Raw genomic sequence first — 12,980 nt, 5'->3', positions numbered from 1 at the left:
ATAGGTTAACTTGGAACTTAAACATAACCCTGATCTTATCTAGTCACTGGTTTTAGATTGAAATACATCGATCATGGGTTAGAACTATATTTATGTGGTTGTCCATCCAACTTAAGACATTCACTTACCCTCTACTTATGCACTAACCTCAAACTGGAGTTGGTTTGAGGATGATGCACTGTCTTCTAGATATTTACACAGGATCACGTAAAGAGGCAAATTTCTCAACTAGGACTTGAACTAGTATTCTTAAAAAGAAATGATTGCCATGTATACTAAACAAAATATACGATAAACATATCCATACACAAACATACAATTATACTTGCACAAAATAAAAAATAGAAGAGAATAAAGAAGAGCATATACAGTTCACCACTTCACGTACACATTAAAACGTTTATTTTGTTACATTTTGAAACAAATGCAAGGTGGTTGTTTTAACTACTGACATTAAATTAAATAAGCACATTGCAAACAACAGACGCATATAAAGCTTATATGCTTGTCAATATTTACAGATGGATGCGTTTCCCTTGAGAAGTGTAACCCCTTAAAAAAAAAAAAAACACAGGGGAAAACTCTTCTCCTTTCTTCTTAATAAATCCACAGGTCCAAGGCTTTGTCCCCAGCTGTCCCACATCATGGGGACAATATTCAAACAATACCCAAACTTCAGCAAGATTTAAACTAGTGGATCAATAGTCATTTAACTGTCCTTTACTGGAACCAGGCTGCATATTGGAACGTAGCTTGTACATAAAGTTAAGAGAGTCGAGGAAAAACGATCGAATGGTGTTGATCTCCATCAGAGTCAGGTTGTCCAGCTACAGAGGGAAGGACGCAGAGAGAGTCAGGAGACAATGTTAGTTTTTTGACAAGCAAAGATCAAATATTACATTTATTCTCTAATGACTGTGATGAATGTTTGAGCTCATGTCCTCCTGCTGTTAAATATCACAGTGAATCAGAGGAAATAAATAATAAAAATAAGAGGAAAATCACAAATATTTTTAGACAATCGCTCAGATTAAGAAAGAATGAAAGCGTTCCAAGGTTCAACTTAACCTAATGAATGTTCAGAGCTGTTTGTCACTTGAAGACGTCCTGAGAAGTGTTTAGATTTATCTTGACCATTAAATGACTGTTGAACAGATTCCATGTGTGTATCTAGCTCGGTTACAAATATCCAAGCACAATTTTTTTTAATATCAGTGATTCACAGGTTGATTATTCATGCAATTAATTGTTTAGTCTTTTACATGTCAGAAAAAAGGCCTTTTCCCAAAGCAACATTTTCATATTGCTTGTTTCTTAGACCAAAATCCCCAAACCAAAACATTAAGACGTTAATGTCTTCCACAGCCGAGGAAGAAAACCAGCAAATATTTTTGCTTGAATGATTAATCAATTAGATTTATGTTGTCAACTAATCAGTTATTTGACAGGTTTTTTTTCAGTTCTACAATATCGTACTAAGTTATAATGTTATTGGAACTGTGTAATTTAAGTGAGAGATACAGAGCATGCCTCTTGTGGTCAGTGGTACCTTGGCATGAGCCTCCTGCTGACTGATGAAGCTGTCTGCGGACAGGCGGAGTTTGGCAATGCGCGTGTCCCAGATGTCTTTGACCAGCGTGCGGATCTCATCTGCCTTAGGGATGTTATCTGACGCGCTGCAGAAACATACAAACCATTACCTGAGCTCGAGCGACAAATACAAGGATGATAATGGACGTTACTCAAGTTTCTACAACTCACTGGTTCAGCAGCAGTTTGGTCAGCTCCATGTAGTACGGACTAGGAACAGGAGTGAAAGTTTCCTCTTTCCTCTCAAGCTCTCGTATCTCCTCCAGTTTCTCTGCACATTGGAGCAGAGCATCAACAGCAGGCAGGTCCCAAACAGAAAAACCATGAACCAACTCACCACATGAAGTAAATATGTATAAAAAAGTGTTTTCCTGAAGTTTTTTTAATCTTCCCTCTCTGTATTGATGGATTTGAATTGCAAAGGACAGGTAACGAAGGAAAGGTCAGAAATCATTGAAGGACAATGATATTTTTCTATCAACAATCCAATGAAAGCATCATCCTAACAAAAGCCTGGTATAACATATGCCTCTGTGCTATAGTGTCCTATCGTTTCCCAAAGGCTAAAAAAAATAAAGGATGCACTATTTCCTGTTTGGGATATATAGGAAATAAGAAATATATAGCATAACACCAGCCCTATCCTCTAAATCTATAAAACTACCAGCTCCACACTCAGTAATCCAACAATTTACATAATATCAATATGAATATTAACATTGACTTCAGGGAAATAATCTTACTGAACTGCCTATGTGTGATTCTGAAAAATAATCCCTAATCCTATTTTTATTACAAATCATCCCATGTCTAGTGCAAACAGAGAAAATATAATCCCAGTCAATGCATTTTTTATGTATATAGGGATTTACTTCTGGACAGATGATGTTTATGTGGAAGTGTCTAAAAGTTGTGGAGAGGCAGGAAAAGATGTATCCTCTTAAATCTCTGCAAAAACACAAGTGATAATAAAAACTTGTTTTGTGTGGTAAAAAAATGAACTAAAACAAACACTGACTGGAACATCATAGTAGTACGTTTTATAATAGTATAAGTATATTAACAGGGTAACTGATTCTTAATGTAATTAGCTGGAACCCTCTGCTTTGGAAGCCACGTCAAACACCTGCATTCACTGTGCATGTACATGTAGATTATTACTTATGTATTTTCAACTCTTACCAACATCCATCCACTCAGGAGGAACGATTCTGCACTTCTGTCTCTGTTTGAGGTTGAGAGCCAACCACACAGGGACATCCACTGGCAGCCCGGGGTTGAAGGGGCCCAGGTCCCCCTGAAGACACAGGGACACACGTTACTGAGCAGAAAGGTTCCAGTTCACACACACAAGCTCCTGACTCCATCTTCACCAACACACAAGCTGTGTATAGTGGACCTGTGGGGTTGTAGCTTCATGTATGATTACAACACTGTGCTGCAAGGTACATATAAAAACAAGCCATTAACAGATGGTTCGGTTTGGTTTACGCTCATTTGTTGAACCGTGTCAAATAACGTGCTAACAAACACAACGCATGTCCTTACCCCGATCAGATAGATCTTGTCCAGACTGAAGTTTGGAATGATCTTCACCGTCTCTTTCTCCGAGAGGAACTCCACCTCTGCGGGATCCATCACGTCCGTGTGTTTTTACTGTTTCACACAAACTTCACCACAACACTGAGAAACGTTCCCGCGCTGCGAGACACCCGGAAGCACGGCGTCGTCAACAACCGGAAGTGAGATGTCGTCAAAAAGTGAGCGGCGTTCAACGCGCTTTTACAATTTATTTCAGTGTCTCACTTTGTGTTTGTAATCCCGTCAACACTGGGAATCTATTTTCTACATTAATTACAGTTTAAAGGCTGTTTGTTAAGGAACCGGTTGCCCTTGACAACACTGCCCGCTCCTTAAATGGTCTGGCCCGGAAAGTCAAGGTGGGTCATGTGATAGCAAAACAGTTGCATGTAAAAACCGCTAGGTGGCACATATTGACCAAGTAATGAAGAGCATTGCAACGTTGATTCTATAAAACAATAAGTGAGGGTTTTTAGACAGTATTAGTTATTCACACGTGGATATATATTTTCCATATAGTTGCACTGTTATGTAGAAGAGTGTGTGAGCCTGATGGGAGAATTCATCCTTCACTGTGGGTGTCATACCACATTTACACCATAAAAACAATCATTCTGGCTCTAAGAATATAAAGTTAAATGTTGCAGCTGAACACCCCCCACATCACCCTCCCCTTCCAAACATGACAACCTGTGGTAGCCTTCAGTTGTCATAAAAACTCAAAAGATGTTTAGTTTGTCCAGTCTGGGCTACTATAAAAAACATGGCTGCCTCCGCAGAGAGGACGCGCTCCCGATGTAAATATAAAGTATTTAAATATAAAGGGCCCATTCTAGGGCAAAGAAAACAAACATTTGTACAATTTTGATAATTCCACACAAACGAAAACATCACTAGGATTATTTTATATTCAGTTTCTGCCAATAGATCCCTTTTACTTAAATCCCACAGTTAACCTTTAAGTACTGTTGATGGAAAATAGAAAACTAATATTACAAATTTAGAAGTATCTGTATTTATATACACTATTGTGTAAGTAGGATTCATGTTGTAGATGGTCAATGTGAAGGCAGTTTTTAATACTTAATATATTCTTCTGTGGTTTAATTTGTATCATCGCATTTAATAAAGTAATTGTATGTTATGGACCATTGCTGTATACAAAGTCTTTTTAAAAAGTAATGTTTCCTACTTAAATTTAGTCCATGTACCAAGTTTTAGTGTTGTTTTGAAATATATATAGTTGCTAACTGGCTTTTTGTAATTAACCTCATTAGTTGGTGATCAATGAGTTTTAAATTTACAAGATTACAATTGTACATTTGTATCCTCTGTGCGTGAGACTACAGTTTAAGTTGTGTTGAGCAGTCAGTTTTTTCATTGGAATATCAGGCCAGCTGTATTCTCTGATTACAATGTACATGTATCAGGTCATTCATGTATCAGTTGACACAGCAGCAAAAGCCTTAACTTAATCCTGGTCAAGCTATTTTATGCTATAAAAAAATAAACCAAACATGTTTTCAAACTTGTATCAACATTAGTGTCAAGGCAGTGGTCAAATACATCAAACAAAATGATTTACTTAATGACAAACTCAACAAAGACTTTTATAATTTCCACAAAAAAAGTTTCATTATACATTCAGTTTATAAAGTCCCTGTAAAAATGTGATTTCAACAGTAATTTAATAAGTAATTATCTCTTTCTAGTTCATTCAAATAGTAATGTACTTCTTTAATAGATGAATTTAAAGTGGTCAATTAAGTATAAATTATATTACTATATCTAATTCTTAAGACAGCCAACAACAAAAATGCACACATCCCTGAGATCTGATTCAGTGGAGCTGTGAGCTAATCTTCAAAGCAACAATCAATCAATTTGATAATATTTCACTGAGACTGATGTTCTGAGACATGCATTATAGAAATGTTTGCATTAATGATTTAAAACTCAAATATCTTAAATCAACAACCTTCTGTTAGTGCTGGTGCATCCAGAGTGACTCCAGCTGCCATGTTACTTCAAGTCCAATAATACAAAACCTTAAACGATTCCTGGCTCTTTGTTTCTATGTTTTTTCATTAGTTTATATTTTTTTTGTGATCAAATTTCACACAGACATCCTCAGACTACACTTTGACATGGGGATTTAGTTTAAGGTTTATAAAAAAAATGAAAATTGAATAAAGAACATTGTCATTAATCTCATATCTCAGTAGTTAAATCATCTATTTCTTCGATAATTTAGGACTTAATCTCTACGGTTACTGTCCGTAAAATTTGAGAGGATAAATAGATCAAATAATCTAGAATTTAACTCTATGCGCATAACTATTAATAAACACAACAAAATGCATTAAGTTCCATTCAAAAACAGAATCTCCTTCCCCACCTCAGCAGCACCTTGTAAAGGCGGACATATGCAAACAGTGCACATATGGTGCCTGCCCTTAAGAGATTTTGGCCAGACTGGTCAGGACTCCACATGTTCCCATCAGAGCTGGAACCTTCTGATGGAACAAAGACGACATGTTCAGCATTTATGTACATCTGTGCTACACAGCAAGTAGCATCATGCACGCTGAAATGGCAGCAATATTTGTGTGTGTGTGTGTCCAGGTTGCTGTTGACTGAGGGTCTTAGCAGAGATCCAGGACGGACTTGTTGATCACAGGGTTGGTCCAGTCGTTCCTGAGATCATCCAAGTGATTATCAAAGTCAATCAGAGTTTCGTAGGACCTGCCCTCTAACAGTGCAGACGTGATCTTCTGTGCTTCGCTCCAGTCCTCAAAAGTTTCACTGGAAGAAAGATGAAAAATCTGTTTGGAAATTGACACCGAAAAAGATTCCTACACAAGGTAACATACAAAGTTTTTACTAAATACAAAGAATGAAAGAACACAGGAAACTTTGAAGTCAGAAGCACAAAGACCATACACGCCGGCAGTGAAAAAGTTCACAGACACACAGACACACTTACGAAGTCACTTCTCTGCTTTTCCACTTGTTTTCATGATGATCGTAGATGAGCACAATGGGTTCGAAACAGCTAATTGTTAATCTACTGCTGTCCACCTGAAAAAAAACAAAACAGAAAGAAGGGATTTTGAGGCAACTATATGTTGATTAAATAACTGTTATGTACCACCTTATAAGACCAGGCAAGTGTTTTGCTTGTTTTAGGGAACTCATTTACAAGTCATTTACTGTGTACATGGCCATTTATAGTAACACATTCTAGCACCTTACAGGCAGCCAATGAATGAATTTTGTCTGTACATTGTAGAAACCTCGAAAACTTGCTTTTTGCATCCAACCCATTACACTGTGCATGATGCTTTTTCGTAATGTCATTATTAGATGGTGATAAAGTAAAAAAAACAGCCAGTTTTAAAAAAAAGTCTTGCTGCATGCAGGCACTAGTGAGAATCACCAAAACACCAAACTTGTGAGGAAGCTGTTTAAGAGCAGTCTGTTCAGTGCAAGAGCACAGCAGACTCATGTTTTCCCTCTCAGAATATTTGTACACAATGTCCATTCAATGATGCACTGCAGCTAGACATTTCATCTCTGATTGCTGAGCCACGTGCTTGTTGTGACAAATAACTTTTTCAGGTTTTCAAACTCTCTAGATATTTATAGGTACGAAAGAGATAAAAAAAGCAGTGGCTGCCTGGGAGACAGAAACAGACATTACTTGAGGTAAATGGACAAAAACATGTAAAACCACCATTTTAGTCAATAAACACCAGTTGATATTTGCTATTACCATGACAATCGCTGCATCATGGAAGTTCTCACAAATCCTGGCAGCTACTTTCTCTGCTACTTGGTTAGGTCTGAAAGAGAGAGGATCGACACATTTATTAGTCCATCACATGTCAGGGGAGTTTGTGGCAAAGTTTTTAACTGGTTGTTTTCCTGAATCAGCTCGGTGTAAGTTTAGATCTGTTTTTCTGTACCTTGAATCCTTTGTGCGTTCGTTTGCTTGATAATATCCAGCAATGACATATTTGTTTTCTTTACACCAAGTATCGATCTGAAAGAGGAGGAGATGTGGAGCCAACATGAAGGACAGTAAAGACAAACATGATCAGACACCTACACTCAATTTGCAGTTGCACTGAAATAAAAACATTTGTTTACCAACTTAAAAAAACCCTTCAATGAATCAAGTTTGTTCAAATAAAAGTCAACCAGTTATAACACAAGTAATAACTTTAATTTGAAAAGTAAAAACTTTTTTTTAAATTATTCTGGGTGATTAGGTACATGTAGCTGAAATGACTGTAATCTAAAACTGCTCTGGATTAAAGTTCTAGTGTGTAAGATTTAGGTGATCTATTGGCAGAAATTGAATATAAAATAATACTAGTGTTGTTTTCACTCAGTGTGTTTCACCTAAATTTAATGAAATGTAGTTTTCTTAAACCTAGAATGGGTCCTTTATATTTAAATACTTTGTATTTACATCGGGAGGGGGTCCTCTCTACGGAGGCCACCATGTTTTTTACCCTTTTGAGTTTTTATGAAAACTCAAGGCTACCACAGGTTCTCTTTCATGTTTGGAGGGGGGGTGAGGTGAGGGGTATTCAGCTGCAACATGCAACTTCACCACTAGATGTCACTAAATTCTACACACTGAACCTTTAATAACAGTTATAATCTCTACATTTTGTCAAATCTACTTTAGGGAGCTGTTGACTCAACTTTATCATCCTTCTAGTGCTGATTCTTTATTTCTTGTATCAGCAGGTGATTTTGACATTTATTCATGTGCAACCCAAAAAGTTGAATACAAAATAAAAGTGTCTCGTCTTGCATGACAGTTTGTAGTGTTGCAAGACTTCAGTCATTTAAGACCGGTCTATCCAGTTCACTTGCAGCTGTGTGTATATTTAACTTGACGGACACTTACCAGTGTTAGAGCTACTTCCAGCATCGGAGCCAGAGCCAGGGTTCCGTGGAACAGCGGCACACAGTCCACACACAGGACCGTCTCCCCATGGCTGTCCTTCTTCCTCTCCTTGCTCTTCTCTGCCACCAGCAGCCCGTTCACAGCGCAGCACGGGTACTTGGCCGCATGCAGCAGCATTTTGCAGTACGCCTGGCTTGTCAGCTGAATGGGCATGTTCGTAAGACAATGTGCAGAATGGCTGATTAAGAGAAAAACAAAGGACGGATCCTGCCGGAGAAGCAGCTGAGACGAGGCTACACGCAGAGGAGGGAGTGCTGCTGTTAGCTACCGTTGCTTAACATGCCCGGAGAAGACACCGCTTCCTGCCGCAACACGTGGTGGAAGCTGATCCTTGTAGCGTGAACGCGTTACAACCACACCTGTCTGCTTATACTCTTCTTTCTAAATGAAGGAGTCCCGGGATGTAACAGGAGGAGAGAAGCTAATCTATCTTCTGCTCTGCAGCCCCGGTGGTGCCGTAGACCAGAGTGGAGAGACGTAAAACGAGGTGAACTTCCCTCTCGCCGTAACTGTTTTTTCCCACCCGAGATGAGCGAAGATCCGCCCCCACACTGCCTCTGATTGGCGTACTGTCACAGCATCCTCTTACTGTAACCGATCACCGCGGGGTTTGTCTAAATTTAAACCAATCAGGGGCAAGGTAGAGCCGGGTCCTCGTCCATCTCGGGTGGGGGGGAGACAATTCAAGCGTCTGGCCTAGTTTGACCTCGTAAGTTGCGTATTTCCGCTGCCGGTCACAATCACACTTCCTTTTCGAGCATCAGCGGACGGAGCGAGGAAGAGAGAGTAGGTCGTTTTTATTTAACAACAGCAGCATCTTACTCAGCCGCTAGAAACGCACCGCACACCGACACCCACACACACGGGGACGTTACACACACGTTAAATGTAAGAGGAAGCGGTAGTTTTAACCGAATTGAGCAGAAATGTCCCGGTGACTTTGTCAGCGGGGAGCGGAACTAGGACGAGCTAAGTTACCGGTTAGCTGTCGTTAGCTTGTAGCATCATATTCCTGAAGGCAGGTGCACTGCGCAGACAGATAATATTATAATGGTGTATGGATGTGGTCTTGCTCGGTTGTCTAAGGTTGAATTATACTCAAATGTCCCGGAGAAACCGTTGTTTCTGTGCTATTTTTTTCTCTGGTGCTGTGACCTTGTGTGTGCGGCTAACGCTAACGTTAGCTAACATCTCGGTGGATGCGCTGTCTCAACAGCAACAACTCGACTGACATGTTTACAGATAATATGATGTGAACTCATTTAATTTGATATAGTGGATTTAGACTGACAAATGTTAGAACGTGCTAATTTATAAACAGCAGTTCTTTATTTACCACTGTAGGAAGATGTTCCTAAAATCCTTATGTTTTCACGTCCCCTGATGAAACGGGATCATTTTTTATTCACGATGTTAGAAAAGTTCGGCTGTGAGATCAATAATATTTGTAGGGATTATGTGTAAACTAGCTGATAATATCTTTAATGAGTTTCTAAATGTCTGTCCTGTGACCTTTTCAGCAGAATGCTGGCCACCAGAGCGCTGAGTCTCGTCGGCAGACGTGCCCTCTCCACATCTGTCTGCCTACGAGGAGGACATGGTGAGTACCACTCGAGAGGACATTGGTCCTTTTCTATTTCTGGTGGGTGATATAACAACAGATCCCGCTTGCGTCTCATAGTCACTGTTTGTACTTTAGAAATGTGGACATTAATGATCACTGTAGTGTCACAGATTTTCTGGAAGCTGGTGACCTTTCAAAAGCACCGATAGTTTTTTTTAAGCTCAAAGGGAAGAATCTAACGTTTTTTGTCTATCCTTCAATGCGAGTCTGACTGGTGCTATAGAAACCACCTCATTTCCCTCTTTCACCCAGTATCTCACCATAGCTGTGTACATTTGCCTCTCAAATTAGGTCAAAGAGTGGTCATATTTTGCACAAGTACTTTGAATGGAAGTGGTACCTCCTCTTTACTCTGGAGAGTTACTGATTATTTTACAGTGAATTAATTAGAGAGTGCCAGACACATATTTAGTAATACTGTAATCTTTCTTTTAATATATCGGAAATATTGAATGATATCATTTTTGTGTGTATATTGGATACTAGGTCAGGCACAGGTGCCCAATCATCACACCTGCAAATTTCATTATGTCCCAGCAAAAGTGAACTTAATAAGTTGCTTTTGTGTTCTGCAGGTGTTGCTAAGATGGAGGACTACGCTATGCCTGCCTACTTTGACAGGCCAGATAACCCCCTCCCGGAAATCCGCTTTGTGCAGAGCCTGACTGAAGAGCAGCAGTCCCTGAAGGAGAAGGAGATGGGCTCCTGGGCTACACTCTCCAATGAGGAGAAGATTGCATGTAGGACTTGCTCTAATATTCACACTATTTAGTGGAACTGATTTTTATCTCTCTGTTTCTGTCACTTTATCAATTTTTGTACCACCTGGCTTTGTGTGTTTCTACTTGTTAGTGTACCGCATCAGCTTCAACCAGAGCTTTGCAGAGATGAACCAGGGATCAGCAGAGTGGAAGTCTGTGGTCGCAGGGCTGTTGTTCCTAACCGGCTTCACTGGGTTCGTTGTGCTCTGGCAGAGAAAATATGGTAAGTATGAGAAATATGGCTGAAAAACAGAGGAATGTGTTCTGAATCTGTGTTATTCTATTAACTAGGCTTATTGCTTGACATTTTCTGTCTGCAGTGTATGGACCAGTCCCACACACATTCGCACCTGAGTACAAAGAGAAGGAGCTGCAGAGGATGCTCGACATGAGAATCAACCCGATAGAGGGATTCTCTGCCAAGTGGGACTACGAAAACAAGGACTGGAAGAAGTGAAGGACCAAGAGGACAATAACACATACTTGAAGACAAAGGCAGACCAACTCAATTCAAAATAATACTTATATTTCTGTATTTATCAATTGTCCACATACCTCAGATTGTGCATTTGGAAGACCTCTTCCTCTTAAGGTCGGTGTGTATTATAGAAATGAGAATAAAGGTAAAATTATAAAACATACTGTTGTGAGGAGTTTGACTTCTGCATTAATGTTTTTACATTAAATTAGTTTTTTATCAGTAATTTGGGGCAGTAGATTGAGGTCATTTGCTCTAATAAAAGAAACAACACAATATTACTTAATGCTTGTTATTTGAAAAATACTGTATTTTTGAATGGACTATATGACAGAATAATAGTATAGTGTTTGGTACCTTTAGCGCCCCAAAAAAGTATCCACAGCAGAACTAGCAGCTGTGCATCTTTTTAAAAGATGGTTATAAAGTTGCCACCTACTCAATCACCATCTTATGAACCAGTTAACCACTGAGGCTTTTGTGGCATTTGCAAAACTTGTATCTCAGGCTAGCAGCTAGTCCTTTATGTTTGTCTCCATAGGTTTAGTCATTTAAATTGTTCAAATTAACCACATACTACACAAACTAAGAACAATAACAATGGGCTTTGAAAAGAACCCATCCATGTATTTTGCCCATCAGTGTCCATCACTGACAAACACCTGAACAGACCTTCCCATGTAGGGATCTCAAGATGACTACATATCTATTTGGGTTTATATCAGTGATATTTCTTAGGGCCGATGAAGATTTAAGTTGATATTTTCTTTGTCAGTGATGAAAATATGTTTCAACAGTGCATTGACTTGAAAGCATAAATAAATGTATTTGCCGTAACAGTGGCAAATGCCATTTTAAACTGACAATAGACGAACATGTATGATGACACTTCTACTTCATGATAGACATTTGAACATGCGTTGGTGTCATGCGCTGTGATCTGACTCTGACGGTATTTCAACTCATTGAATCTTACTGTAAATTTCAGCTAGTGTATATACACAGGAAGGTTCCTATATCTGTCAGGAGGGGCTCTATATACATTTGCAAACTTTCACACCTTCACAAACTCTTCACCCAAAGCTCTCAACCTTTTTCAGTCTGAATAGTGTCATTTACAAAATTACTTGTTTCTCTATATGATTACACCACATTTTCCCTGATCCAGCCGCACATTCAGTGTCCATGGCATACTTAGTTTTATCAGTTTTGCTTCTAGTTTGTTACTGAGATTAAGCAAAATCTACTAAACAGATTTCCATTCAATTTGGGACATGCCTCAAAGAACCCGCTCAAATTTCATCTGGATCCGGATCAAATGCAGTTTCTCTTTTACTTTTTAAAAAAACATTTCCAGTTACATTTCTTTGTCGTTTTCAGCCAATTCTCAGGGAATAATTCCCTGAACCTTGATGGGAAAAAAATCATATCTAGGAGACCGATATCGATGAGTCTGTACAGTTTGCAGCAACATGGTAGAATTTAAGGTGACTTGGTATGTGCTCTACTGAGTGCTATTCTTTATTTGACCTGTTCTATCAATATAGCAACTTCAGACCCCTAGTTTCAAATGAAGGGATAATGCCTTTGCAGCAAATCTTTAAATAGGCATTTAATGGGCATTAGGTGGCGGATTCAGGATTTTCACAACCTTTCCCAATGTGAGATGGGGGACGATTTTCAACATTTTCCTTGTTTTGTTTTTTTCAGAGGAAAAGTCATGGATTAATTAATGGGAAAAAAAGGGGACTATCCAAATAAAGATCTAGTGAAATTAAACGTGGTTATTTGGGGGGGGGATTGTTTGTGTTTATATAAAAAAAAAGTGCAAAATAAATAAAGTCTGACTGAATTATACATAATGCACAAATACAGTATACATTCTCTTTTTAATGCCATTTTTTTTTTATTCTGCTCTATACCTTCATATGTTCTCTGGTCTGTCTGGCGTGGGATCAACAA

At 38.8% G+C, this 12,980-nt stretch overlaps 3 protein-coding genes across 4 annotated transcripts; 1 reads left to right on the top strand and 2 right to left on the bottom strand.

Moving 5' to 3' along the window:
* Window positions 1-385: 385 nt before the first annotated feature.
* Window positions 386-3,331, bottom strand: gins2 (GINS complex subunit 2). Its single transcript, XM_034581731.1, has 5 exons — window positions 3,139-3,331; window positions 2,773-2,887; window positions 1,762-1,861; window positions 1,550-1,676; window positions 386-827 (listed from the first exon to the last, which is right to left on the bottom strand). Exons 1-5 carry the CDS (start codon window positions 3,226-3,228, stop codon window positions 699-701), a joined length of 561 nt encoding a protein of 186 aa, XP_034437622.1. The 5' UTR covers window positions 3,229-3,331; the 3' UTR covers window positions 386-698.
* A 1,877-nt stretch (window positions 3,332-5,208) lies between these two features.
* On the bottom strand, window positions 5,209-8,680 carry emc8 (ER membrane protein complex subunit 8). Its single transcript, XM_034581730.1, has 5 exons — window positions 8,096-8,680; window positions 7,140-7,216; window positions 6,947-7,016; window positions 6,158-6,252; window positions 5,209-5,976 (listed from the first exon to the last, which is right to left on the bottom strand). Exons 1-5 carry the CDS (start codon window positions 8,306-8,308, stop codon window positions 5,817-5,819), a joined length of 615 nt encoding a protein of 204 aa, XP_034437621.1. The 5' UTR covers window positions 8,309-8,680; the 3' UTR covers window positions 5,209-5,816.
* A 140-nt stretch (window positions 8,681-8,820) lies between these two features.
* Window positions 8,821-11,179, top strand: LOC117759553. Of its 2 annotated transcripts, none has more exons than XM_034581732.1 (5): window positions 8,821-8,941; window positions 9,676-9,755; window positions 10,355-10,519; window positions 10,632-10,763; window positions 10,861-11,179. In XM_034581732.1, the coding sequence occupies exons 2-5, from the start codon at window positions 9,680-9,682 to the stop codon at window positions 10,995-10,997; spliced, it is 510 nt and encodes a 169-aa protein (XP_034437623.1). In that variant the 5' UTR covers window positions 8,821-8,941; window positions 9,676-9,679; the 3' UTR covers window positions 10,998-11,179. The 2 variants fall into 2 exon arrangements, with proteins under 2 accessions (XP_034437623.1, XP_034437624.1); XM_034581733.1 differs by having other exon boundaries at window positions 8,880-8,941; window positions 9,679-9,755.
* Window positions 11,180-12,980: the final 1,801 nt, after the last annotated feature.

Source organism: Hippoglossus hippoglossus, chromosome 3 (assembly GCF_009819705.1).
Source record: "Hippoglossus hippoglossus isolate fHipHip1 chromosome 3, fHipHip1.pri, whole genome shotgun sequence".
In the NCBI taxonomy this organism is placed as follows: Eukaryota; Metazoa; Chordata; class Actinopteri; order Pleuronectiformes; family Pleuronectidae; genus Hippoglossus; species Hippoglossus hippoglossus.
This window is presented reverse-complemented; position numbering and strand designations above follow the sequence as displayed.

What these genes read in the sequence shown, in the direction of transcription:
- gins2 (XM_034581731.1), bottom strand. Translation starts at nt 3,228, where the DNA reads ATGGATCCCGCAGAGGTGGAGTTCCTCTCGGAGAAAGAGACGGTGAAG. An exon ending in ACAAGATCTATCTGATCGGG is followed by an intron (nt 2,888 to 3,138) that starts GTAAGGACATGC and finishes CTGTGTCTTCAG; the next exon opens with GGGGACCTGGGCCCCTTCAA. An exon ending in AGCAGGAGGCTCATGCCAAG is followed by an intron (nt 828 to 1,549) that starts GTACCACTGACC and finishes TTCCCTCTGTAG; the next exon opens with CTGGACAACCTGACTCTGAT.
- emc8 (XM_034581730.1), bottom strand. Translation starts at nt 8,308, where the DNA reads ATGCCCATTCAGCTGACAAGCCAGGCGTACTGCAAAATGCTGCTGCAT. An exon ending in GAACGCACAAAGGATTCAAG is followed by an intron (nt 7,017 to 7,139) that starts GTACAGAAAAAC and finishes TCTCTCTTTCAG; the next exon opens with ACCTAACCAAGTAGCAGAGA. An exon ending in AAAAGCAGAGAAGTGACTTC is followed by an intron (nt 5,977 to 6,157) that starts GTAAGTGTGTCT and finishes TCTTTCTTCCAG; the next exon opens with TGAAACTTTTGAGGACTGGA.
- LOC117759553 (XM_034581732.1), top strand. Translation starts at nt 9,680, where the DNA reads ATGCTGGCCACCAGAGCGCTGAGTCTCGTCGGCAGACGTGCCCTCTCC. An exon ending in CAATGAGGAGAAGATTGCAT is followed by an intron (nt 10,520 to 10,631) that starts GTAGGACTTGCT and finishes TCTACTTGTTAG; the next exon opens with TGTACCGCATCAGCTTCAAC. An exon ending in GCTCTGGCAGAGAAAATATG is followed by an intron (nt 10,764 to 10,860) that starts GTAAGTATGAGA and finishes TTCTGTCTGCAG; the next exon opens with TGTATGGACCAGTCCCACAC.